General features: G+C 39.3%; 4 protein-coding genes across 8 annotated transcripts; 3 read left to right on the forward strand and 1 right to left on the reverse strand.

Moving 5' to 3' along the window:
• Positions 1 to 1,032: 1,032 nt before the first annotated feature.
• Positions 1,033 to 8,964, forward strand: LOC132200193 (cyclin-dependent kinase-like 1). Of its 3 annotated transcripts, none has more exons than XM_059625461.1 (8): positions 1,033 to 1,159; positions 4,127 to 4,316; positions 6,944 to 7,229; positions 7,485 to 7,592; positions 7,662 to 7,751; positions 7,817 to 7,959; positions 8,022 to 8,165; positions 8,360 to 8,964. In XM_059625461.1, exons 1-8 carry the CDS (start codon positions 1,092 to 1,094, stop codon positions 8,495 to 8,497), a joined length of 1,167 nt encoding a protein of 388 aa, XP_059481444.1. In that variant the 5' UTR covers positions 1,033 to 1,091; the 3' UTR covers positions 8,498 to 8,964. The 3 variants fall into 3 exon arrangements, with proteins under 3 accessions (XP_059481444.1, XP_059481452.1, XP_059481462.1); XM_059625469.1 differs by lacking the exon at positions 1,033 to 1,159 and adding an exon at positions 1,253 to 1,380; XM_059625479.1 differs by lacking the exon at positions 1,033 to 1,159 and adding an exon at positions 3,366 to 3,495.
• LOC132200165 (leucine-rich PPR motif-containing protein, mitochondrial) lies at positions 8,317 to 20,572 on the reverse strand. Of its 3 annotated transcripts, XM_059625436.1 has the most exons (21): positions 20,266 to 20,572; positions 20,019 to 20,164; positions 19,836 to 19,958; positions 19,509 to 19,776; positions 19,206 to 19,437; positions 18,950 to 19,150; positions 18,472 to 18,895; positions 18,165 to 18,415; positions 17,943 to 18,113; positions 17,760 to 17,891; positions 17,511 to 17,706; positions 17,241 to 17,460; positions 16,952 to 17,183; positions 16,725 to 16,884; positions 16,350 to 16,671; positions 16,075 to 16,294; positions 15,816 to 16,017; positions 15,480 to 15,761; positions 15,274 to 15,425; positions 8,571 to 8,638; positions 8,317 to 8,514 (listed from the first exon to the last, which is right to left on the reverse strand). In XM_059625436.1, the coding sequence occupies exons 1-20, from the start codon at positions 20,409 to 20,411 to the stop codon at positions 8,600 to 8,602; spliced, it is 4,119 nt and encodes a 1,372-aa protein (XP_059481419.1). In that variant the 5' UTR covers positions 20,412 to 20,572; the 3' UTR covers positions 8,317 to 8,514; positions 8,571 to 8,599. The 3 variants fall into 3 exon arrangements, with proteins under 3 accessions (XP_059481419.1, XP_059481411.1, XP_059481402.1); XM_059625428.1 differs by having other exon boundaries at positions 8,317 to 8,638; XM_059625419.1 differs by lacking the exons at positions 8,317 to 8,514; positions 8,571 to 8,638 and adding an exon at positions 14,508 to 14,794.
• On the forward strand, positions 11,928 to 14,386 carry LOC132200210 (microtubule-associated protein tau-like). Its single transcript, XM_059625491.1, has one exon. It carries the CDS (start codon positions 12,147 to 12,149, stop codon positions 12,984 to 12,986), a length of 840 nt encoding a protein of 279 aa, XP_059481474.1. The 5' UTR covers positions 11,928 to 12,146; the 3' UTR covers positions 12,987 to 14,386.
• Positions 20,573 to 20,843: 271 nt separating the features above from the next.
• Positions 20,844 to 23,938, forward strand: LOC132200184 (methionine aminopeptidase 2). Its single transcript, XM_059625449.1, has 9 exons — positions 20,844 to 21,004; positions 21,400 to 21,554; positions 21,611 to 21,694; positions 21,752 to 22,026; positions 22,238 to 22,475; positions 22,528 to 22,622; positions 22,741 to 22,882; positions 22,935 to 23,109; positions 23,214 to 23,938. Exons 2-9 carry the CDS (start codon positions 21,404 to 21,406, stop codon positions 23,464 to 23,466), a joined length of 1,413 nt encoding a protein of 470 aa, XP_059481432.1. The 5' UTR covers positions 20,844 to 21,004; positions 21,400 to 21,403; the 3' UTR covers positions 23,467 to 23,938.
• Positions 23,939 to 24,780: the final 842 nt, after the last annotated feature.

Below are 24,780 nucleotides of genomic sequence, written 5' to 3' on the forward strand. Positions count from 1 at the left end.
AATTTGAGTTAATTTATAAGTTAGTTGGAACTCATCAATACTTATTTAGGCGGGTATTATATACAGAAGTCACGCATTTCGAACACAGGCGACACCTGAAACTTGGTCAAGTAGTTAATTTGTCAATGATTATTTCTGCTGTTTGTGCCATCAAGAGCCTTGATTTAAAAAAAAATGGAAACCCAAACTCATATATACAGATGTTTGTAAATAATATCGTAATTAGGAGATTTATACAACAATAATACATTATTTGAGCTATAAAATAAACATAGAAATGTGTTTAATATAATAATTTTGTATGAGATTCGTACCACTGCTATTGAAATAAATTAAAATTATAATTGCAAAAGCTGGTCGTGTTTCATTTGCATGACGTTCCAGTAAAGGTTAAAGCGTAATTATTATGCTAATGAGAGCGATGGCGGCTCGCGGTTTAGAGTTATTGCCCCTCCACAATATAAAGTTTGTCTGCTGAGAAGTCTGTGGGAAATCCACGGGTATTACAATTTGTTTCATAAAAAACTATTTTAGTTAAAATTTTGTGACATTAAAAATTTAAAAAAAAAAAATTGTTTCAATAATTACTAATTTATATTTTCTGATAGCCCACTTTCTAAATAAATTAAAATTTACCAAAATTACTTACAATAAATCTCTAATGAAATGCTGTTATTAAAAAAAATCCCTTAGAACTTCTATACCATTCACAGGGAAACAAACAAGATGATATAATATTGATAAAGCGTCAATAAACTCTAACTTGTCCTTGAAAAAACTTGTCCTTGCCAAGAGACAGTGACCGAGGAGAAAGACTTACAGACCTTGCTCTTGTCAGCATAATGTCGGATAAACATGTCGCCAAACAAACAGACTAGCGTGTGCGGCGGCCTCATTAAAAATTGGTGAGGCTCGCGATCGAAGTTGGTCATTACGCGGCGGCGATTCATGAATTCGCTGCTTCGCGGAGAGGATCGATGGCCGCGCTAATCTATCTATCGTTGTGACCTGCGTGCTTGACACACAGCGCGAGGAGCCGCAGCCGCGTGGTCGTCTGCTGACCAGCAGTCAACGCAGTCACGCTGGCCCGCATGGACAAATGGTTTGGTGATCGGCGCTTTTGGCTCTTTGGGGGGCAGGCACCGCTCCTCTCGCTCAGGTAAATCCAACATTCAACCCTCTAATTAGCCCCGAGAGGGTGGGCGGGCAGCTTTGGCATGCACACACGTTCCCTCTAGCTCGGCACGAGATCGCACTTGTTAGCTTTCTGCCGAGCACGATGGAAGAAGTCTTGCTTTTTGCCGAATGAGTTCTTGATGTGGGAGCAGGGTTGCCCTTTCATATGATGATCTCGACCTCATCGACCTCGTATAGAAGAAGGTGGGTGCATTTTAAAGTTCAGTTTTATCCAACATTGTCTCTCATTTGCACGGCTAGTGAAAAATAAAAATGATTGCAAAAAAATCAAATTTCACACTACAAAAGTTTTATTTTATTTGATTGCTAAATATTAAAACGGGGATTTTAGAGTGCGACCTCAATTTTTATTAAGAATTTTTCATGAAAATTTAATTAAGTGATTAGAGAAGTAAATATCAAATTCAACAATTCTTTTATTTCCTTTCACTTAAATTATTTTGAAATTTTACTGAAATCGCTACAAAAAAAAGATTAGCAATCTCTAGATCGCTGATTTAAACAATTATTGGCTTTATCTTTAATCAATTTTTAGGCATTTTAATTTAAACATATATTTTTCGTTTCATAAAAATTATCTTGCCATCTGTCTTTTTACTTGTGTTTAAATCTCACTGCACTGCTCGCGTTTAAAGTCAAAGCCCCAAAAGACCAAACGCGTTTCTTGCGGAGCCATAAATTTCTCGGTGCGGCTGCCTATCCTAAATTATCCCACGTTCGCCGCCGAGATAAATGAACTGAGCTGGAAAACGGTGGGCGAGAATTTCCCACAAACGTTCTCAGAAAATAGGGTTGTCGGGGGTGGTTTATTAAATAGAAACGAATGACCCATTAAGAAAGGCAGCGACGGGGGAATAAAGGGGATGAAAGTGGCACGCGCGTCTGATTATAATTACAAATTATAAAATATTGCGCTCCGCAAATTCTTCTCTTCCCTGCTCGAATTAAAAGCTGCGAGAGGGGTGCGTGGTGAAGAATTATTGAACTCGGCCAAGGGGTGGATTTTTTTTCCATCTTCGCAGCATGTCTGGCAGGAGTAATTAGAAAAGAAGAAGAATGGGCCGCGCACGCAAAGGGTGTGTTAGTGGCCAAGGAAAGAAAAGCCGTATTGTGACCTCTTGAGATGGGTGGCGTGAGATAAGCGTGGCGATAATTCTGGAGCACCCCCGACGTGCTTTCGTTATAACTCGCGGGTTTTAATAATGGCCGGCTGTCACCTCGGCCAAAGTGTGTCAATCTCCGGCGCCCCCACTTGACCCCCGGGCGACGAACACCCACCTCAAAGGTCACTTGACAGAGATCGAACGATGGAGGGCCACTTTACGTGAATTGAACTGACCACTGAAGCGAAAAGTTTGTTTATTTTTCCCAATTTATTATTTTGCGCAGCGCACAAAAAGAGCGCGTGTTTACTTGCATGGCACATTTTTAATCAGACTTGAAAAATGTATACTTATTTTTGGTGACCTTCGTCCCGATCTTTGCGGCCATAAAACACGATTTTGAGTAGGTGAAAGCACGGAGTTTTTGAATGGTTCTGGCACTCAATTAGATTGGCCTCGTTTATCTTCTCTTGCATGCTACTGAGAATAATTTGGAAAGTATACAGTAAATAATTTCTCTGTCAAATATATGCATACAATTAGTGGTTAAAATTGTGATATTCTTTATTGGCAAAATTCAATTGACGTGAACAATAATTGATCATCTGATGATTTGATCTACCATATAATTGAATTTAACCATGTTTTTTAAATTTATTTATCAAATTAATACACACACACAAAAATTGTGTAAAATTACAAATAAATTATTTTTAATTCTAGCTCTAATGGATATACACATAAAAAAACAATATATATATATTTCATTTAGAGATAAGATTTTGAAATTTCATCTTGGGCCCATTATTTCGCTTAATTAGGTGGCTCTTTCCTGACAGAGCACCTTTCCAAAAAAAACTCATTTTTTTCTCTGACCCCAACAGCACACAATTCATGCACACAACGTTCGTGTTTGTTGATTTCATTTTTATCTGGGCGAAAAATCTAGAAATATAATAATGACAGTTACGGGCACAAAAATCATTGCGGTGGTAATTTTGTCAAGTCGATAAAAGGCAACACCAAGAGCCGCCGGGCTGTTTATTTAGTCAGTTTACAGTGTGCGTCGGGCTCTGCAGGGTTTCTCCGCCGCTTGACCGAGCAAACTGTCCGTCGCAGCCCTGTTGCTTTTCGCGCGCTGGCGATTTTGGCAAAGAATGGGTGACGCGGGCGACCAACAGCAAAAACTGCCGCAGTGAGTACTTTGTTTAATGCGGCCCAGACATGCCAACACGCTAGGTGGTATTTGTTCAGTCACGTTTCTTATCACCTATCTCTAGGAAGAGGAGAAACGCCTTTGCCAAAATCGCCGCTTGCTGACAAAATGAGGTGTTTGCCCTTAAAAAAAGGAAAATTAATGTAACGATTGTGTGCCGCAGGGGTGGAATTAGGGTCAGCGTTCTTAGATTTTGTGAATGATTAAATTTCAATCTTGGTGTAACGAACGTTATCTTGACATCACAAAAGTGGATTTTAGCACGTAAAATTCTAAAATAAAAGTGAAACTCTTAAATAAGTCACATTTTTCAGACTAATTTTTTAAAATTAAAAAGAATCTATTTTTGCCACAACTGACAATGAATAAAACGCAACCTGCTTGACATCTGTGCTGGCCAAATTGCCTAAATCAAAGTTTTACTCCGACAATAATCCAATAAAATTGCGACCAAACCAGGACCAAACATAATTTCCTTGTGAAAATTCCAATTAGGAATTAGGAAATTGCCAAACTTTGAAGCGATTTTTTTAATTATGACCATCTCTATTATTTTTATGACTGTCAAATTTTTATCTGCTTAATAAGATTTGTGTTTATGTTCAAACAGGCCCCGAGCTCCATCGAGAACGATGGACCGGTACGAGAAGCTTGGGCGATTAGGAGAAGGTTCGTACGGCGTGGTCTTCAAATGCCGAAACCGTGACACCGGACAAATCGTGGCCATCAAGAAGTTCGTCGAGTCGGAGGAGGACCCAACCATCAGGAAAATCGCCCTCCGAGAAATCCGAATGCTCAAAGTGAGTGCATTTGCATTTTATTCATGAAGGTCGTCGCTTTTTACTATATATCTGATAGAATGCACGACTTTTCCTCTTTTATTGCCCAACGCGAGAGAAGCTAAATAAAAAACACGGTTCGTCTCTTCTTCTTAGATTATATGCAAATAAGAAATTAATGCAAGCATCGGGCCAACAGAAATCGCGTGTCTGCAGATAATTTGAGCCGCGATTAAATAATAAAGTGCCCCTTTTGTACCTAGACTATCAAATTTCTCTTTGGTGCGTTCGTCCCTGTCCTAGGGTGAACTTTCATCTGTTGACAATCCTTTTGGGTGCCGATTAATTTTCCCTCGGTTGACACACCCCATGCATTTTCCTTCACATGATCAGTCTATTTCGGGCTCGAATCAATGAGGCACATAATGAGCGAGAAAAATTCGTCCTACCTTAACAAAGCAGCCAGGGAACAAAGGATACAATGCCTGTGACCTCCCCGATAGTTTAAACTGTGACGTCAGAACGACGGCCGTCTCACATTTTCATAGACAGAGTTCACACGGCGTTGGGTGTTTATTTGGACGCGGCGCTTTATTGCAGAAAACCGTTTTGGAATAATAATCAATGTGAAATTTTGTTTTTCTTGCAAGCAGAAGAGCTTTGGTTGAAGAAGTCGGTTAAAAGATTGAAGAATAGTTCAATTCGTAACAAATAAAACACTACATGGAGAAATTTTAAAATTTAATTCCATATAAAACATTCTCACAGCTCAATTTTTCCTTCTTGAATAAACTATGGAGAAAATGATGAATGGTTAATAAATAATTAATAAATAAAAATCTAATTGAATATTCAACAAAGAAATATCAGGAACCATTTCCAGGCAGTGCCGTGTCGCCAGCCTTTTAGATAATCGTCTGGCCAGTCAGCAACATCAGAGTTTCGATCACTCACAATGACCTGTGAGCGCGGTAATAATTCATAAAGCCATCGATTTTCCAACTTCACCTTCAATCCTAATTTTCACCGCGTGTCCTGTCGTCCTGACAACGACTCTATTTACCAAAACACCTACATATATTAATGCGCTTGCACGCAAAAAAAATGTAATAATGCATGTTGACTTTTGTACGTAATCCAGCTACATGCGTCACGCGCCGCTCTATTTAAACGAGACGGTTGTAAATTTACATTTCGTGTTCTTCTTGGGCGATGCTCTTTTTTCAGCAAAATTACGCGCAATTAGCGAGAATGAATCAAAGCATCCGCGTGTTATCCTTCCCAAGCTTAGTTGGGCACCGCCAAGAATTTTAATCACGGTCGGGGGGCGATGCCACTTGCTGATTATTAAGTCTATAATTCTTCTGTAGCCATAAAGCAAAACGGAATAAGAATTCCCAATCTAGAACATGGATGAAATTTTGAACTAAAACTATTATTCTCAACAGTTTTGACATATGAATATTAAATATTTAAGTAAGGGTATGGTTGCTTTCAAAATCAAAAAATTTATTCAATATAAAAATTAATCTAATAATTAAATTATTTAGTTCAATTATAATATTAATATTAAATTTACAAATAATATTTTTGTTTAACAAATAAATTTAATTCAAACAAAATTAACACAATTTTTTTAACGCTTTAGTTGTTAACTAAACAAAATTTGTATCAAATTAATGGCTTTTTAATACTTACTTGATTTGAAATTAATAAGGCTCACTTAAATTTTCTCCGTATATTTTACTGTTCTATTTTCCTGTTGATGAAAAACATGGCCATCATCGATCGCCATCAAACTATCTATGCAAATGTGGTCGGAAAGCACCACCTTTCGCTGGTCTCGTGTCGTAAGCAGCGCTATTAATTTCAATCTAAAGGCAATAAACGACACCAGACCCATACACCCACCCTTACTTTAGCCCCGATAGCATCTCTCAATCTCGCTAAAAGCACGTTGCTATGGCATTAAATTTTAAAACCACGGTGCACTCAGACCTGCTCCTTGAACTCTATCAAAGCAAACCCGCGGAAGGCCAAAGAAGAACACAAAAATGGGATTCAAAGTGTCTGTCAAATACGGATTATTCAACCCTGCTCCACTTGGAACACGGAAGTTGAATGGAAAATGAAGGAGTTTACAACACGTGCGTGACCATCTTTTGCTTCTCATTATTGAACTTTCATTGATGGTCAACGGGTTAGAGACCTTGAATTATAAACATACAAAATCCAAATTAAATTAAATTTTATTTTATATAATTAAAACTTACAGTTTCGATTCTCATAATTAGTATTGCTAATTGATTCATTTTTTTTTTAAATTTTCTTTCATGGATGATTTGGGAAATGATTCAATCATGCCATTTGAATAATTATTCGGTAATAATTTTTAAGAAATGAAATTTGTCTATGACGGCCTAATGCAAAATCATTAAACGGTGAACAAGAGGACCTTGACTCCGTTTTGGTAGGCATCGGCAGGAACTGCTCGTGATCGATGATGCAACCGGCGGATCAGAACGCCTCTCCTAGCTCTCCACACATTCAAATATGGGCCCACGAACCCATTTGCAATTAAAAGCGAGCGGTCACGCTCGATAAAACGCGTCGAGGCGTGTGTGCATTAATTGGCCCTTTGTTTGCAGACGCTGAAACACCCGAACCTGGTGAACCTGATCGAAGTTTTTCGGAGGAAGCGGCGTCTCCACCTGGTCTTCGAGTTCTGCGAGCACACGGTGCTGCACGAGTTGGAACGCCACCCCCGCGGCTGCTCCAGCTCCCTCACCAGACACGTCATCTGGCAGTGTCTGCACGCCATCTCGTACATGCACAGGCACAGCTGCATCCACAGGGACGTCAAGCCCGAGAACATTCTGCTCACCAGAGCGGGCGTCGTCAAGATTTGCGACTTTGGATTCGCCAGAACCATCAGTAAGGATTTTGTTAAAACTGGCAATAATATTATGGAAAAAGTAAAAAATTTAATAAAAAGTAAAATAATAAATAATAATTAATTGCGAATAAAAATAACAATTAGTCAAAATTATGATTTCAATGAAATTGATTTTTCACTTAAAAGGCACACAATCAACAAAATGAAGAACAATATAATATTATTTTTTTTTTAATGGCTTGATTATATCTAAAAACCTTTCAAATAATACTTTCTAAATAATATTTGTTTAGGCCCAGGTGAAAATTACACAGATTATGTTGCGACTAGATGGTACCGAGCACCAGAACTTCTAGTTGGAGACACCGCTTATGGGCCTCCAGTGGACGTGTGGGCGATAGGTGAGAATTTTTTCTAGCTCTGGAGCGTCTCTTTTATCTAAACTGTTTGCCTTGCTACGAACTTGTCAGGCTGCGTGTTTGCCGAGATGATGCGAGGCGAGGCTTTGTGGCCGGGCAAGTCGGACGTGGACCAACTCTATTTGATAAGAAAGAGCGTCGGTGGGTGGATTTCGTTCTCTTTTTACGATGCCCAGCATTTTTCTTATTTGTGTACAAAATTGCAGGCGACTTGCTGCCGAGGCACATGCAAATCTTCAAGAAGAACGAATTCTTCGTCGGCGTCTCGTTGCCCGAGCCCGAGGTGATGGACCCGTTGGAGGAGAAACTGGCCAAATTTGCGACGCCCGAGGGCGTCGACTTTGCAATGGTAATAAATTTTGAAGCGAGTATAATTTTATATAGAGACTGACGGGTTAATTTCTGCCGCAGAAATGTCTGGATAAAGACCCTAGCCAGCGGTGGACGTGCGAGCAACTGATGCAACACGAGTACTTTGATAATTTTTCGTTCAAATCGCCGGAAACTGAATTTAGTGAATATGAGCGAGTGCGAAAATCAAGGGATCGATCGCGGGTAAGTCATATTAAATGGCTAAGATGTTGTTGCAGCTCCAGTTCATTGATAAAAGTGGGTTTTATTTCTATAAAATGTAGCTAAAATTTTGGTTTCAAATTTGAAAGAAAATATTAAAAAATTTAATTCAATTGAAATATTTTTATTTTTTAATAACTATTTTAATAACTATGCTGTAAATTTTCATCCCACAGACTTCAAATCAAAGCAGCACTCTTTTGCCTCAACTGACAGGCTCGTCGGAAAAGCAGACGATCGTCGGACAGGTGCGCTCAAAAGATTCAAGTAACAACAACCAGCAGCAAAACTTTTCTCATCTTCCCACAATCTGACGCGCCGCGCTCTTGAGCTGTGAATGCTGTTATTTGGGAGACGATCAAGTGAAAGCGCTGACATAATTCTTACTTGTATTAACATCTTTCGCGCTCCCATCACTATGAAGCCAGTGTTGCAACCGGCCGGTCATCGTCTCTCTGTATTTTGAAAAGAAAACAAATTGTAAATATTTTCTTTGTCTCTCGCTGTGCTGAATAATTTATGAGTGTTTATACAATAAGCGTCCAAAAGGGCGAAAGTGATCTCAATAATTTGTTAAGCGTTTTTCCACGCAAATTTATCTAATTTGTTGGATAATATAATTACAAATATGCATTCACCTTCTGCTTGTTCAAATTATATACACGACCGAGATTTGTGTAATAAACATTTATGACTGAGCCTTTTTAAGAAACTGGTTTTTTATTAGATTTGCACCTAATGGGCTGTAGCAATAATGCTGTAAAATAGTAATTTGAATAATGAATTCAGCTCACAAGCTCACGATTTTCAATGAAAAAAATGCCAACAAATGTTTGTTTAATAAGTTTTATACAATAAATGAATTGCTTAAAAATTTTCTGTCCAATAAAAATATTTAAATAACACAGGGAATTCTTAAAAAGGAATCTAAAATTTTTGGAATAAAATAATATGTGAATCTTTTTATTCTTCAAATTCAATGCCAAAATATTTATTTTAATAATCTTTGTTCATTTTGGTTCATCTGATTTGAACTGTTTTCACTCAATAAAGGCGAGTGAATAAAAGAGCGACGCGCACGCTCTGGCGCTGTGAAGCCTTGGCTGCGGGTTTTTCTTGGCAACGCAGAATTCATAGAATGAGACGCATAAATAAATCAATCACGCCGGCCGGCCGGTGGCATCACAATGTGCGAAAAGTCGGCAGAGCCAAAGGTCAACAACACGCGCGTTTCGAACAATAAAAAACGCATCTTGTCGTCACACGTTAGGAAAACTTGGGCTCGCCAAAAATAAGAAAGAGAAACGCGCGAGCGTCTTTCTTTCACTCACTTGTAAAACAGATGTGCTGAGCAAATCCGACCATTTATGGACAAGCCGGTAAAATTTCACATGGAGAGAGATTTGATCTCTCTCAAGGCAATATATGTAATTTGGCAGGGCACTTTTGTTTCATTTCGGGTCGGCGGACGACGGAGAGGTTAAAGGCACACTTTTAACATGGGTGCAGATCGAACGGCCACCTGGTGAACGGCAGGTCCCTTTGCGTGCCAAACAAACACTCGATTTTCGAGATCCTTATCCAATATTGTGCACATGCACTCGCGGGGAGCAACAGTTCCGCTATGCCGTGTTTTCCGCCGAAATCGGACACTTGACTGAAATATGGTCAGCTTTAAAAACACTTCCGGTGTTCGATTGATATATTTTTTTTTATATTATTATTGTTTACACTAGTAAATAATTTATTAAGATACATTTTTATTATTTCAAAAGGCAAATGTTACATAATTTATTAGTAAACTTCAAAGAAACTTAAGTTAGGACATTATGCTACTAAAATCAAAGTAATTTATTCTGTAAATCATTGGAAATTAAAATAATTCTTAATTATTTGTGTATTTATACATTGTTAATAAAAAAAATTCTGCCTAATTTTTATAAAAATGGTCAGCAGGTTTACATATATAAGGAATAAAAAAAATCATTTTAATAATAAATAATAATGTAAACATGATAATTCAATACGGAAAAATTGTAATTTAATAATTTTACTTCTAATTGTTTTTTATTCTATTACCATATTAAATTTCATAGAAAATTAAAAAAAAAATGGAACTTGCGATGGTAAGCAGCAAATTTTGTAGGATTCAGAGCAACCTAAAAAGCAGCAGACCCTTCATTGTTCTCTGTGATTTTATCCGTTTAAACGAAGTCAGGGTTGCTTTTTCAGAAGAAAAAACTCGCGAGCCGCCGAGAAATTATTCGAACGCGCGGCATTGCATGCAAAAGGGGAGCGTTATATTTTTCTCTTTTCTTTGGTCTAAAATTAGGCCGTATTAGCGCATTGGAGGTGAGTATAATTAGACCCAGTAGTGGCGCGGTGGCCGCGTCCTCGAGTGGATTTTTACATACAGAGTCTGTCGAATGCTTTTCATATGCATAGGGGCGCGCTTAAACAAAGTACTCTTGTTATCATACGAATCCGACCCACGCACGCCTTTTACTTTTCTTATTGTTGCGGCAGGACGCATAAATTTTATCTCACGTCAAGCACGTGGCCGCGCACATCATGGATTCGAGTGGAAGGAAGAGACCCCTTCAAATGCAGCGTCGGTCGCCTCCCCTGCGATTGTTTTCCGATTTCTTATCAAATATTTACACACCCGCAGCCGCAACTCGTTAACAAAACGCTAGACTAAGTGCCTTTCTCACGCACGGGCTGCTCCTGTGAAAAAGCACAGAGAATTCCGAGGGAATTTTTTAAATGATTTTCACTCTAGATTTCCTAGCTACTGCTTCCAGCTTTTTTCAATTTGCAAGGAACCTGAAATTACTGCCGTTGTATTAATTTTGAAGCTGCAGAAATTCTCCACATCGCGCTGCGTAATAAAGGGAATTGGCAACGAATTTATCTCTGGAACCTTCTAAACTCGGCCATAAGAGCGTCGAGAAGAAAAAAATGAATGCCAAAATTGACTGTGTTTGGTGTTAAAAGCTAGTAAAATGGATCTAAACCACCAAAATTGAGTGATATTTATTATTCATCAATTCAAAACTTAAAAGCACTTTAAAGATTAAATTAAGTTCTTTCACTAACAACGGCCTAAATTGTATTAATTAAATTATTCATAAACAATAATGCATATATAAATTGATTAATATTTTAATTATCAAGTATAATGTATAAACCAGTCTAAGAAAATAAAATTTCTGGCAACTATTCTTTTAAATTATTCTGAATTTGATTTTAATTATTGACCAATTGCAAATCAACAGGAGCAGAGATCTGCATGCATGATTGCAATTGATGGCGTAACAATTTATTAGCAAATTTTGCACGAAATTGTGGCAAAATTTTACAATAATAATCCTATAAAAAAATTAAGTTTACTGATAATGAAATAAATAATGCAATGTTTGAAGAACTTAAATAAAAATTGGCAATCAAAATAGACGCAATTAACGTGCCAGTTTCAGAGCCCCCAACAACAAGTAGTGTAGCGTTGCACATGCAAAACTGGCACTTTGTGGCGCAGAAGCAGAAAGGGTGGCAGCTGCGATGGATACGATCTCGCTCACCCCGTCGCTAAGTCATCATGGTGAAAATAAATAGTAAAAAAATGTGACCGAAGCGAAATTAAATGAAAGTAATTCGCATTTTGAAAAGTCGGGGGTGGCGAGAACGAGGCTCGATAGGCACACATCCTGCCTGGCCGTGGTAGTGGAGGAGTGTATGTATAATTGGCGCTAATGGAGAGCGGCGCGGCGGCTCCGAGCCGAGGCAGCAGCGAGCGCCTCGGCAGTACGCACGCACCAACGGCGGCCGCGCATGCCTCTGCTCCGAGTGCGTATATTTTGACTATATCGACCCGCGCGCGAGTGGCAGGCACCAACAGCTGCTGAAAGGACGACCCATTCTCGCGCTTTCTACCAGAGAAAGATTCGCACACAAACACACACGATGGCCGAGGCCAACGTGCAAAACATCCCCCCCGCGAGCAACGGCCAAGAGGCCAAGGAGGCGGCCACCCGGCGGCCGCAGGTGGCGCGAAACGGCGCCGTCAACCGGAGGTCGTCGACGGGCAAGACGTCGCCCGCCACCTCGCCCCTCAAGCCGACGGCAGGAGCCCGTTCGGCCAGCCTCACCCCCGACCCGCACAACGAACGCAAAAAGCTGCCGATGAACAAGGTGCAGGTGGGCCAGGCGGCGTCGCCCAACCTCAAGGTGGTGCGCTCCAAAATCGGCTCTCTGCAGAACGCTGACCACAAGCCAGGCGGCGGCCAGGTCAAGATCGAGAGCCGCAAGGTGGACTTCAGCAAGACGGGCTCGCGGATCACGGCCAAGAACGACACGTACCAGCCGGGCGGCGGCGAGAAAAAGATCCAGAGCACCAAACTCGAGTGGACCGCCAAGAGCAAGATCGGCTCGCTGGAGAACGCGACGCACAAGCCTGGCGGCGGCGCCAAGAAAATCGAGACTCAGCAGCTGAGTTTCAAGGAGCAGGCCAAGTCCAAGGTGGGCTCCAAGGACAACCTGAAGCACCAGGCCGGCGGCGGCAACGTCAAGATCGAGACCAAGAAGCTCGACTTCAAGGTGACCAGCAAGGTGGGCTCGCTGGCCAACGTGACGCACAAGCCCGGTGGCGGCGACGTCAAGATCTTCGACGACAAGGAGTACATCAAGCAGATGAAGCAAGAGGGCTCCGAGGGCAAGTCGTCGGGCAACCAGAGCCCCCTGCTGCACTCGTCCACCTCCGACCTGGAGCACGAGGGACTCCAGCAGGCGCCCAACCGCAGCTAAACGACTTTCAAAGTGCGCCTCAGAACTTCTTGTTGCTTTCAATCTCTCAGAGTCTCGTAAAATTACTTTCGCACGCCGTTTTGATTTAGTTCATTAACGTCGAATTCCGCTAATTGAGTGCGTCCAGCGAGAAAAAAGGGCAAGATGATTTCGTCGTCGTTTCATTTTGCTGCTTTGCGGACACAATTTATTTGCAACGTAGTTAAGTGGGCAAGGAAGATTAATCTTACTTTAAGGCCAGGACTGATATGGATTTGATGTTTGAAAAGGTAACGTTGGAAATTTTTCACTTTAATTGAAATTTTTTGATGAACAGATTTTCTTATATAATCAACAATTTCAAAAAAGAAAAAAATTCATATTATTTTCAAAAGGAAAATTGATCATTATCTCCCGCATATTATAATTAAATTTTAAATGAAATCTAAATATATTTAATTAATAAACATTTATGTTTATAATTAATTTAATATGAGTACAAAATATACAAAAATCCAACGTTTCCTCAAGAGTATCAAGTTGATTGTAAAGTATAACTTTGTATTCTGTATCGATCAGGTTGTGAATATGGATGAGAAAAAGTGCTAAATCACCGCGAGTGGAGACTGAAAGAAAGCTGGTCGGTGAAAATGGTCGACGAATTTGGAGTTTTTGTACGCACGCTGATCGTTTTGCTATATTTAGAGGTCTAAATAGCTACAGCTTTTTCACGCCGTTTTACCCTCGCGACTACATTAATAGCAGAGCTATCCACAAAAAAGAATACTCTACGGCATTGTTTCTTGTCCCTTCTGCCGCGCACTAATTTTCAAAGCACCCTTTTCTTATTCTTGATTCTCTACTTCCACACTCGCGACAGAGTGAAAAATCCCCCCACAAGATCGGACTGTGCACAGGGGAAATTGTTTTCTTCCTAATCTTGTTACCGTCTTAAAGGAACGAGAGGCAGAAACAAAACACTAATCCCACGCATTACTATGTCTGTGTATGACGGCAAAAAAAAATCCTGCTAACTGTTGACCTATTCGTGTATTGATATTATATAATCATACATCGTCTATATTCTATTACCTTTTGCTGACTAAAAGGAAAATAATAAGTATGTTGAGGAGGAAATCACACCCACACATGATGATAAAATAAAAGAGAACTAAGACATTAACTATCCTACATTGATAAGTTAAAAAAAGTCAGCGGAACACCTGTATCGAGTTGTGTTTTTTAAGTGATAACAAACATGCCAGGCAAGAATCGGCAGAAATTTGGTAAAACGCAAATGCGTGTGTTCGTGGCGACTTTGCCCGCGGCAAATAACACAGAAAGAAAATCGATCCAGCATTTAATCGACAAGAACCATGTATAGAAATAAATCAATCACAAGATCGCAAAAAAAAAAACAAGCTACAATGAATCGTAAGTCGTTCTTCTGACAGAAAAAAATGTACAGAACCTGAGCATGTGAGATTTTATCTTGAAAAAATACTGTGTACATGGATTCGACCGAATTAATTTAATAAATTTCAATGAAACCAAAGAAGTTTGTTTCCTTTTGAGTTGATCTACCTTTATTTATAAGTAACTAAAAAAAAAATTATCAGTTCCCGGGTCAAGATTTTTTCTTGCAAATTTATCAATGACTTCCCCCCAGACTTCAGTTTTGGTTATTATGTATGGCCTATTGGTTAAACTACCAAAGTTTCACTGCACTTCTCTTTCACTGCACATACGAGTCACTAAAATTTGTCTGCCCACTCAACTCTCAACTAATCATCGTCGCTTGAAGTTGTTAACGTTGCTTTACTGGCGTTCTGTGGAATCAAAACAGAAACAGCGCATTAAAATCCAATATTATTTTGTGCTTGAATGTTAGAAAGGGGGTTGTCGCTGTCTATCAGGGTTGTTGAGAGTGTGCGTTTGAATCGTGCAAACACCAGGGTCATGCGATCTTTGAAATTTTGAAATTTGTTATCGTTTCCACCTAGGAATGTGTAAAAAAAGATACCGATTAGAACTATCACGGGTTTTGATCAAGCGCGCAGCATGCAAACTTTCCCTCCTACTGGACACTATGACGGGAGGTATAATGTAAACAAACGTTCCACTCTAGCGGAAATTGAGTTGTTTTTGTCAGTCTACCCTTCACTATTTGTAATATATGCAAAATAAATATATCTAACGGAAAACGGAATCCATCAGGATATTCAAGTAATATTAAAAAAATATATATAATAATTTTAGATTTTCCTCTTTTGTGATATTCTTATTAACAAGTTAAAAAATCTCCTACCTTTGGTGGAATGGTGAAAGGGAAGACCTTGCCCTGTGCTTCTAAGGCAGTCTTCAACCTCAGCAAAGCAGTGCTGTTGATGTACTCAAGCCCAATGTCTTTCTGCGAAGCTGTAATAGAAGCCACCGCATCTTCATACTTTTCGGTGTTTACTGAAACATAATATTTATTACTTTTGGCTCAATTACAAAAGGTTCTAACATTACCTAGAACGTCGATTAGACAGCTCAAAACATTACCCTTGGCACCTGCAGACACATACTCGGAGGGTAACAATAGTCCGAGCAGGTTGGAGCACAGGATGGGGTCATTATTTCTTCTAGATTGCTGGCAGATGTGTTGGAACATGAGCCTCTTTGTTTTTGAAAGGTACTTGTCCCAGATTTGGCCGGCTTCATCATACCTCCCAGAGGCAAAGTAGTGCATCCAGAGGACATTGAATGCTGCTGGGTGTCCTTTCTCGGCAAAGGATTCTGCAATGCCACTCACTGAAATAAAATAAGTTCAGTAAAAAACTTAAAAAATCCTATAATATCAAATACATTTATCAGTCAGCTCAGGGTGCCTTGTCAGTATGCCAAGCGCTGAGCCTCTGGGGAATTTTTCAGCCAATTTCGTAACATCATCATCGGACTTGGCATTATTCAAGTTGGCAGACATCATGTCGAGGTACTCGTTAGCCTTTCCAGCAAACAAGTACGCATTACCAAGTCTATTGTCGTAGGAAACCTGCCTCTTTTGTTCCTGTAAAATAATTGTGTAGATTTAAAACAATTTGATAATCCCTTCCAGAGTACTGACATCGTCTAAGAAATCTCCAAGCTCAACAATTCCATCAATGTCTCCAACAGCAGCTACTTTGTTGAGGAGGTATCTGAACACCCGAGTCATTGGGAACATTTTGTTATGGAGCATTTCCTTGGTAATTTTGTAAGCTTCTCCAACTCTGTCTTTGTTGACCAAATTCTCGATCAGCAAAGAATAATCCCGCAATACTAAAAGTTTGCCCTTTTCTTGAATACTGAAAAATCTCATTAATAAAATATAATAATGACTACAATTTTTGCAGTTCTTACCGATTTTTTAATTCCAGCGCTTTATCAACATCACTTCTTCTCAGAGCTTGCCTAAGCTCCATGGTTTCCATGTCTGAGGTAGCAACTCTTTCCCTTTGCTGAACTGGCGCATCTTTCCTAGGCATAGCAGACTGTCTAGGTGCAATTGGTTTGGATTCAGCTTGAATAGGCTTGACCACCTCAGGCATTGAAAATGGAATTTCCATGTTGTGCTTTTTTAGTTGGCTGCCAAGAACACTCAAAAACTCTTCTGAAGGGGTGAAATCCTCCTCTTGAGCTTGAGTCCACAGATCCAAAGCTTTATCTGTCTCGTCATTTTTGCCTACATAAATTACATTTTAAAAAATTTAAAAATACTACGTTCAACTATTTTACAATAGAGCTTCAGCAAATTCAAGAAAATGTTGGATCGGTCAACATGGTGAAGGTCTTTAGTAGCCTCCAAGAGACCTTCGAGAGGTGAAGACTTTCCATCTTCACAGAACCGCTCACAAGCAGAATTCATGCGGAAAGTTCGAGCTCTCAAACCTGGAGTCTGAAGATTTTGAAAAAAAAAATATGATATAGCGGGAATGAATATTTGTCTTAGAATTAATACACACCTCCAAGATTCTTCTTGCCTGCCTTATGCGGCCGCACTCTACAAAGGCAAACACCAAGTCATACAAGGAATTGACCTCCCCATGCACCTGAGTGCTAAGGTCAGTTAATTTCTGCAGACTAGCAGCATCTTCGCTTGAAATCAGCCTACGGGTCAATTCCGACTTCCAAGGTGTGGCTCTGTGTTGCTCACAGCACCACTTGAACTGTTCCATGGCACCAGGTAGGTCGTCTCTATTAATATAGATAGTTGGTATTAAATGTAACTAAATAAACCAATTTAGATTTTACTTGAGAAGTTTGACTTTCACCAAGCATCCCAATAGAACATTGTTTATGGGCACTGCTTTACTGGCTATCAAGATGTCCATTGCAGATTTGAGTTTTTCCTCTTCTTTTTGTTCTGCCAAGTAGTTAAGCAGTTCAAAGGAAGCATTTGAGACATAGAACATCTCTCTGCTTTTGTCCTCTGTAGTATGCTCGCAAGTTGACTTTAATGTGTTGAGTCCATCTAATTAATAAAATTTAAAAAAAAGTTTGATAATATTTATTAGTACATGCCTTCGAATTTGCCCGCCTTCATTTGTACTAAAGCCAGTCTCACCAGCTTTCCATTATCAAGGGTCATATCTGGGTCTCTCTCTTGAATGATTTTCTTCACCTCCAAAGCTTCCTCTAGTTTGTTATGGCTAGCATACAAATCCATCAGCAATGCAAGGGTTCCGACCGAGTGCACAAAGTTTTCATCATCCAAGCTCTAAATTAAAATTATTCTTAATTATTCACTATTTACTTTCCATAAGTAAATACCTTTTTAATTTCTTCGGCCTTTTCCAAGTTTTTAGTTCTGCAATATCTAATAAGCAGATTTTTTCTAATCAATCTGGTGGGTTGGCCCCTTGCTTGCAAACTTGTATAGAGAGTCTCTAATCCTGCTATGCTCTGCAACATTTTGTTTTAAAATACATTGTTTTGAGTTTCTATATTCAGTACCATATTTGCAGATAACTCCAAGTTTGATCCTTGAACTGCTTGGGGCTCCAAGTTACCAGAAGTGAGTGTTCCGAGCAATTCCGAAATTTCAGGAGTAAGTTCAGAGCCCAGCATATCCTGCAGTTTCTCGGCAGAGGCTACACTGATGCTCAGTCCGCAATCAACAAGACCCTGGTCAATATACTTTGTAAATACACATATCACTGATTCTTTGCATGTTACCTTCAAAATGCTGTGCAAAACCTCTCCCCTGGACTCACTGATGTTTATCAAGCACTCAATGACATAATCGCCGACTACTACTTCACTTTTCGCTGATGATTTTTCAGTTTCACCTTCGTCGGTAGAATTTCTAGATACGACGGCATGTTGAATAAAAGTGACCAGTTGGTCTGTATTTTTCTTCTGTCCAAAAGCTTTACCAAGAGGACGCTTAATTAGCTCATGGGGGTAGTTGGCACTAACCTTTGAAACTGGAATCGAAAAAAAATTACTTCTAGAATTTACTTATTCACTATAGTGTGCCTACCTATTTCAGTGGCACCGGCTAAATTTTCATTTTCCAAGAGGCTCACAACGACGGAAACTGCAGCAGATCCTATGGAGACACCGCATGACCTCAGCAGGTTTATCTTGTCCAAAGGACTTCCGCGCAATGCGTCTATGACATATTCTCGGATTGTTTCGCCCTTTATAGGCACTCCCAGCTTCTGCATCTCTACCAAAACCTGACAGAGCCCCTCAACACTCTTTTTCTTCTGCTGGTTAACCAGAAGCGGCCAAAAGAAGTGTTGGCGAAGAGGCGTCCCTTGCTCTTTCATCTTATGCATCAAGGCATATGCAACTTGTTCTTTGCCAGCAACCAATGCCATTTCCAAGGCAAGGAGGCACGCTTTTGTATTGGCACCAGAGTTTTGCAACTCTTCACAAATGGAGATGACTTTTTCAACAGGCTAAATAATTTACATTATATCAGTTAGCAAATTTTACGTCATTTTGAAACATACTCGGTTAGCTTTAACAAGCTGCTTCACAAAAAAGCTTCCCACTGGGATAGCCTCCGGTCCATCTTGACCCTGCCTGATGCTGGCTGGCATCATGCTGAGAAGTTTCTTGCCCACATCTTCTTGTCCAATATTCACGAGCCTCAAGATGATGTTTACGCATTCTTGACCAAAACCAGGTCTTTTCTTCAAGAGACCCATAATCTAAATGAAATAAAATATTTATAACCTATATTAAAAAATCATTCAATAAGCTTGCCTCATCGACATGCTGGACATGACCAGCTTCCGACAGAGAAAATATGACATCGAAAAAGTCCCGGTCCAGAAATTCTATATTTTGGGATTCAGCCTCTGTCAAAACAGCTCTGATGGCTTCGATATCTCCTTGCTTAGCATGACCACAAAGCAGTGCTGTGTAGGTTTCAGGTCCAGGTTCAAGGCCGGCTTGTTTCATTACTGAAAGAATTCCTCGAGCACTCTCCATATCACTGAAATTAAGTCCAGGGCACAATAAATATGAAAAATACGAAGCTTCAGATTATTTTTTAAATTTTAATACCTATTTTGTGAATGTCCAGTAATGAGTGCATTGAAGACGGCTTCATTGATGGGCATTTGCTTTTCCCTCATGACCTGCAAAATTTTTGTCGCCCCATCCATGTCGCCTTTCTGACAGTGCTGAGCAACCAAGCGCTGGTAAGTAACCCTGTTCGGCTCAACACCTTTCTTTTCGAGCTGCGACAAGAATTCTGAGGGCTCAAATTTGTGTCCATTTTCCAAGTACACGCGAAGTAGGGCGTTATAGTGGCTGATATCCATTGGGACTCCTAAATTAGAAGAAATTTTGTTCATTCCATCCAACATGTTTAAACAATTTTAAAATTACCCAAGGACTCTAGTGTGTTCCAGATTTCCTGAACCAGTTTAGTTCTGACTTCAGGATGCTCCTCAGGAACCAAATTACCGCAGCACCTTATAACCATCAATGACTGAGAACTGGTGGCTGATCCTGAGGTACAATAAAAAAAGAAAATTAAAATTGCCCTTCTTTTGTGCTTTGTTATGTAACTTGTTTGTTTGATTTCTTCCAATATTTCATCGATTTCTCTCTTAGAAACTCTTCCGGCTCTTCTTGCTTCCTGGTCGATTCTTTTTAAGCTTTTGTCGAGGTTGCTGTCTTGCCTGAGACTTATGTTCTGCTGAGTCGCGAGAGCCCTATGATTAAAACAAAAAATTGCGTCAGACACAAATCAATAATATTGCAAAGCAGGATTCAACAAGAATATTTCAAATAAATTTGAATTCAGTTAATGTACCTTATTGCAAGCCCTCTGTACAAATTAGGGTTGTGGTTCACCCCTACGTCCAAGGTGTCCGGCCTCCCTCCGTTGCCGAAAGAAATGTTCCTCGTGATGCCGGCAAGGAACCGCACAAATTTGCACGAACGAAGCAGCGAGGACATTTTTCTGGGTCTTGCTTGCTCACAACTCGATCAAAAAATATGCTTTCAGTCGCACTTTACCGAGGGCTCCACTGAAAATGTGAAAATCCTGGAAAATTATTCTCTCACAAAAGCAAGTGCATGGTGATCGCAGCGGCCATGTGTGTTTCGAGACTCGAGACCGTCCAAAAACTCAAAAAAAAATCACACTTCTACCAACATAATAGTTTTTATAAAATAAATAATAAAATTGATAGTTATGACTTTGAAAAAAAAAATCGGTCAATAAAGTTTTATAATCTTAATTCTTTTAATAATGAAGAATAAATGTTTCGTTTTAGAATAAGAAACTATTAGTTAAAAAATGGAATGTATTTATTTTCAAGTTTTAGTGTTGGCATCTCTGAAACCATCAAGGAGGCTTGCCAAGGAGGAACACAAATTTGAGCCCCTCCCTTCTCGCTTGTCCAGCGACCTCGAATGCTCAATATCGAAGAAGCCTCGTGAAATTTACTCGTGCACATCTTGTGAACTCTTTCTTCCTGGACCTTTTTGTCAACAAGACTTTTTGTCTTTGTCATCTCTATAAGCTCTAAACCGCTTTTGAGACAAACGTAATTACTTATTCTTGCAAGGGTCATTTTGCCGCATTGTTTTTATTTTCTTTTAACTGATTCGCATTACCAAAAATAATACATCCATATTATTTTGGTTTTCACTAAGCCGGAGCATTCATTCAGCCTTGATAGACTTTTGGCTAACACATTTTAGCTGTCATAGTATGGCGTGACAACTGACAATATGTAAATATTAGAGAGAGATTCGAGAATTTTTATTTACTAATTCCTTCTCATATATTTTTTCGTACTTAAATGAACATAATGTCGCTTTGAATTTAACTTGTAATGTGTAATTTGCTTGCGCATCTATGATATGTATGATCACAATTTTTTGCTTGTTTAAAGTAGCAGCAGATTTTCAAATTCCACATAATTATCTTGGCTTCCAGGACGATGTCAGTAGCTGTTACTGAAGTTAAAGAACCTGAACAGGTTCATGAGCCCATCGGAGAGAGGGATGAAGCTGTCGGCGCTGTCCCTGCTGAGTCTGCAAGCAAGAAAAAGAAGAAGAAGAAAAACAAAGGAAACGCAGCTAACGCAAATGGTTGAAAGTTCCTTTTGTACTCACTGAAATTTGGAAAAATTACTTATAATTTGTAGGTGAAGCAAATACTCGTTCTGAAAAGGACGAACCGCCCGTTGAAGAAGAAAAGGAAGAAGAGGACAAAGGGGATGAAGCTGAAGGTTGTTGTTGCAGTCAGACGCATTTAGTAAACTTTTTAACAATTACCTCAACCTTAGGTGAGGAGGGAAAGAAAAAACGCAGGAAGCGCAACAAGAACAAGGGCAAAAGCACTTCCGGAGGTCAAACTGACCCACCGTCCATTCCCATAGTGGAATTGTTCCCAGAGGGAAACTATCCCAAGGGGCAGGAGATGGAATATGGTGTGGTCGAGGATGGCCGGAATGCACTTAATAGACTGACACTTGAGGAGAAAAAGGAAGTTAGCACCAAGGAGGAGGTGCATGAACAAATGTACCAAGAGGCTCGACTTGCTGCTGAAGCTCATCGTCAGGTACACAATCTTTTTCAATTAATGTTGTGATCAAAATATAGTACATAATATTTAAAATAATAATAAATTCTCCTTCCAATAATTTCAATCCATTGCGGAGCATTAATTTATAAAGTAAAAGTAGAAAGGTTGTTTCAAATGTTCAAATCAACTTATGAAATTAGAATCATGTTATTATTTTGTTTCAATAAAATCAATTGAAATTTTCCAGACTCGACAGTATATTCAGCGTTGGATTAAACCGGGAATGACTATGACCCAAATTTGCGAAGAGCTGGAGAACACTGCTCGTAAGCTAATTGCCGAAAACGGGTTGAAGGCAGGACTTGCTTTCCCCACTGGCTGTTCACTTAACTTCTGCGCTGCTCACTACACTCCAAATGCTGGTGACACCACCGTTCTGCAGTATGACGATGTCTGCAAGATTGATTTTGGAACTCATATCAATGGTTTGTCGTTAAATATTTGATTTGGAAATTTTTTAATTTTTATTCATTTCAGGCAGGATCATTGATTGCGCTTTCACTCAAACCTTCAATCCAAAGTACGACAAGCTCATTGAGGCTGTGAGAGATGCCACGAACACTGGCATTAAGGTTTGTTAAATTATGTAATATTTGTAAGGGCGGGCAAAAAAAAACTGATTGTGAGTCACTAATCGAACGAAATAAGGTATTTGGGAAAAATTATATATAAAATTCATTTTGATAACAGGAAGCTGGTATTGATGTGCAATTGTGCCATATCGGAGCTGCAATCCAGGAGGTCATGGAGTCTTACGAAGTGGAGCTCGATGGCAAAACTTACCAAGTGAAGTCAATAAGAAACCTAAATGGCCATTCCATTGCTCCCTATCGTAATTCTAATTTTTTAAATTTTCTAACGGAATTTTAAAAGTTTTAATCCAGGAATCCATGCTGGCAAAACGGTGCCCATAGTCAAGGGCGGAGAGGCTGTTCGAATGGAGGAGAACGAATTCTACGCCATCGAGACTTTCGGGTCTACTGGCCGTGGCGCTGTCCATGATGACATGGACACTTCTCATTACATGATGCGTTTTGACCAAGGATTCATTCCACTACGGTGAATATTGAATATTTAACAATTCCATGACAAAAAAAAAATAATATGTTGATGAAGTTCAAATGATAAATTTTAATGTTTCCACATATCTTGTGTGATTTCAGACTGGCTTCGTCTAAGTCCCTGCTGAATGTAATCAAAAAGAACTTTAGCACACTGGCCTTCTGTAAGAGGTGGCTGGATCGTCTGGGCCAAAGCAAGTATCAGATGGCCCTGAAGGACCTGTGTGACAAGGAGATCGTTGACGCTTATCCTCCACTGTGCGACATCAAGGGATCGTACACAGCCCAGTTCGAGCACACCATTGTTCTGCGCCCCACCTGCAAGGAGGTCATCAGCAGGGGCACAGACTACTAATTCCGGGACTGATTTGAAAGTTCAATTTCCTCACAAGTTTTGTAAAAGCAATCGAAACATAAATAAGAACCCTCATTTTTTAAAAGCAGTAGAAATTATTCTAAATTGATCTTGAATTGAATTGTCCAACCAAACTAAGTTGTTGAACTATGGAGTATTATGAGTTTTCTAAGATTAAATTGTATGCTTTCTTGTTCTTTGCATCGTGGCTCCACCTGGCGGCCTATTATGTGTTAATCTCGCCTGATTAGAAACCACTTTGCTGTTTCCCTCTTTTTTTTTTTGTTACATCACAACAGATATAAATTCCAGACTTGTTTTTCTAAAGCATTTCTTCTTGTTGGCCTACAGAGTGGTCTTTACGAGTTCATCGAGGTGATTTTGCTGGCTGCTAAACAGTTGCCCTTATTTGTTTCTCTGTATCTTACTAGGAAGCCAATAAAGCTTGGTTGTCAAATCGTAAAAAAAATAATCCTTAAGGGCAATGTTTAATTTGATCTTACAACTAAGAAGAGAATCAAGCAATTCAGTCGCATACAATAAAATTAGCTTCGTAATTATGTAGAACATATTCAAGAACAAACACAAGATGATGAAGACAAATTTCATCAAAGGATTTTTCTAAATCCTTTTTAATTATTTCTTTATGCCACGGTGCGTGTGAGCAGCGTGGCCATGAATTTTGCTTCACAATAAAATAATTGGTCATAGAGTTTTATAACTCACCTGCTCAAATTACAAGTGATTGTGCATTCCCATGGCAAAGGTGCTGATGGCGGTCAAAATGAGACGCGCTGATTTAGGATTTATTCCAACGTTAGTGCTAAACCAGCAATACCTCTTCCCTTTTTTTTATTTCAATTGAATGAAAAGAACATTTAAAAATAATTCTAAAATTTTCTGATATAGTTCTTGAATATTAAAAAAATTAATAATGCAGTTTTTTACATTTTACTTTTGTAAAGAAAAAACACGCGTAGCCACAAATATGTAAATTGATAGTCTGTTCCGGTCAATTCTTGTGACCAAAAGCATGCTCTTGAAAATGTTCAATCTGACAACCGAGGTTTTGAACAGAGATATTTCGGGGACAACTGGTTTTGGTTCTGGCGCGCATACATTCAACAAAACGACCTTCAAGAAATCTAAGCGTTTGTAGGTTTCGGCGAACAGTTCAGGAACTTATGATTATTTATTGAACGAGAGGCTATTAAAAAAGAGATAATAAAATATGTTCAACTTTAATGCTCCAACGTTCAGAAATTAATGTAGATAAAAAAATATCCCTGAAATTCAATTAAAATAATTACAAAA

This window comes from Neocloeon triangulifer, unplaced genomic scaffold (genome assembly GCF_031216515.1).
Source record: "Neocloeon triangulifer isolate White Clay Creek 2 clone unplaced genomic scaffold, ASM3121651v1 ptg000001l, whole genome shotgun sequence".
Lineage (NCBI taxonomy): Eukaryota > Metazoa > Arthropoda > Insecta > Ephemeroptera > Baetidae > Neocloeon > Neocloeon triangulifer.

What these genes read in the sequence shown, in the direction of transcription:
- LOC132200193 (XM_059625461.1), top strand. Translation starts at nt 1,092, where the DNA reads ATGGACAAATGGTTTGGTGATCGGCGCTTTTGGCTCTTTGGGGGGCAG. An exon ending in TGGATTCGCCAGAACCATCA is followed by an intron (nt 7,230 to 7,484) that starts GTAAGGATTTTG and finishes ATATTTGTTTAG; the next exon opens with GCCCAGGTGAAAATTACACA. An exon ending in AATCAAGGGATCGATCGCGG is followed by an intron (nt 8,166 to 8,359) that starts GTAAGTCATATT and finishes TTCATCCCACAG; the next exon opens with ACTTCAAATCAAAGCAGCAC.
- LOC132200210 (XM_059625491.1), top strand. Translation starts at nt 12,147, where the DNA reads ATGGCCGAGGCCAACGTGCAAAACATCCCCCCCGCGAGCAACGGCCAA.
- LOC132200184 (XM_059625449.1), top strand. Translation starts at nt 21,404, where the DNA reads ATGTCAGTAGCTGTTACTGAAGTTAAAGAACCTGAACAGGTTCATGAG. An exon ending in CTGCTGAAGCTCATCGTCAG is followed by an intron (nt 22,027 to 22,237) that starts GTACACAATCTT and finishes GAAATTTTCCAG; the next exon opens with ACTCGACAGTATATTCAGCG. An exon ending in CCACGAACACTGGCATTAAG is followed by an intron (nt 22,623 to 22,740) that starts GTTTGTTAAATT and finishes TTTTGATAACAG; the next exon opens with GAAGCTGGTATTGATGTGCA.
- LOC132200165 (XM_059625419.1), bottom strand. Translation starts at nt 20,411, where the DNA reads ATGTCCTCGCTGCTTCGTTCGTGCAAATTTGTGCGGTTCCTTGCCGGC. An exon ending in ATGTCCAGCATGTCGATGAG is followed by an intron (nt 19,151 to 19,205) that starts GCAAGCTTATTG and finishes TATTTCATTTAG; the next exon opens with ATTATGGGTCTCTTGAAGAA. An exon ending in AGCCGGTGCCACTGAAATAG is followed by an intron (nt 18,416 to 18,471) that starts GTAGGCACACTA and finishes TTTCGATTCCAG; the next exon opens with TTTCAAAGGTTAGTGCCAAC.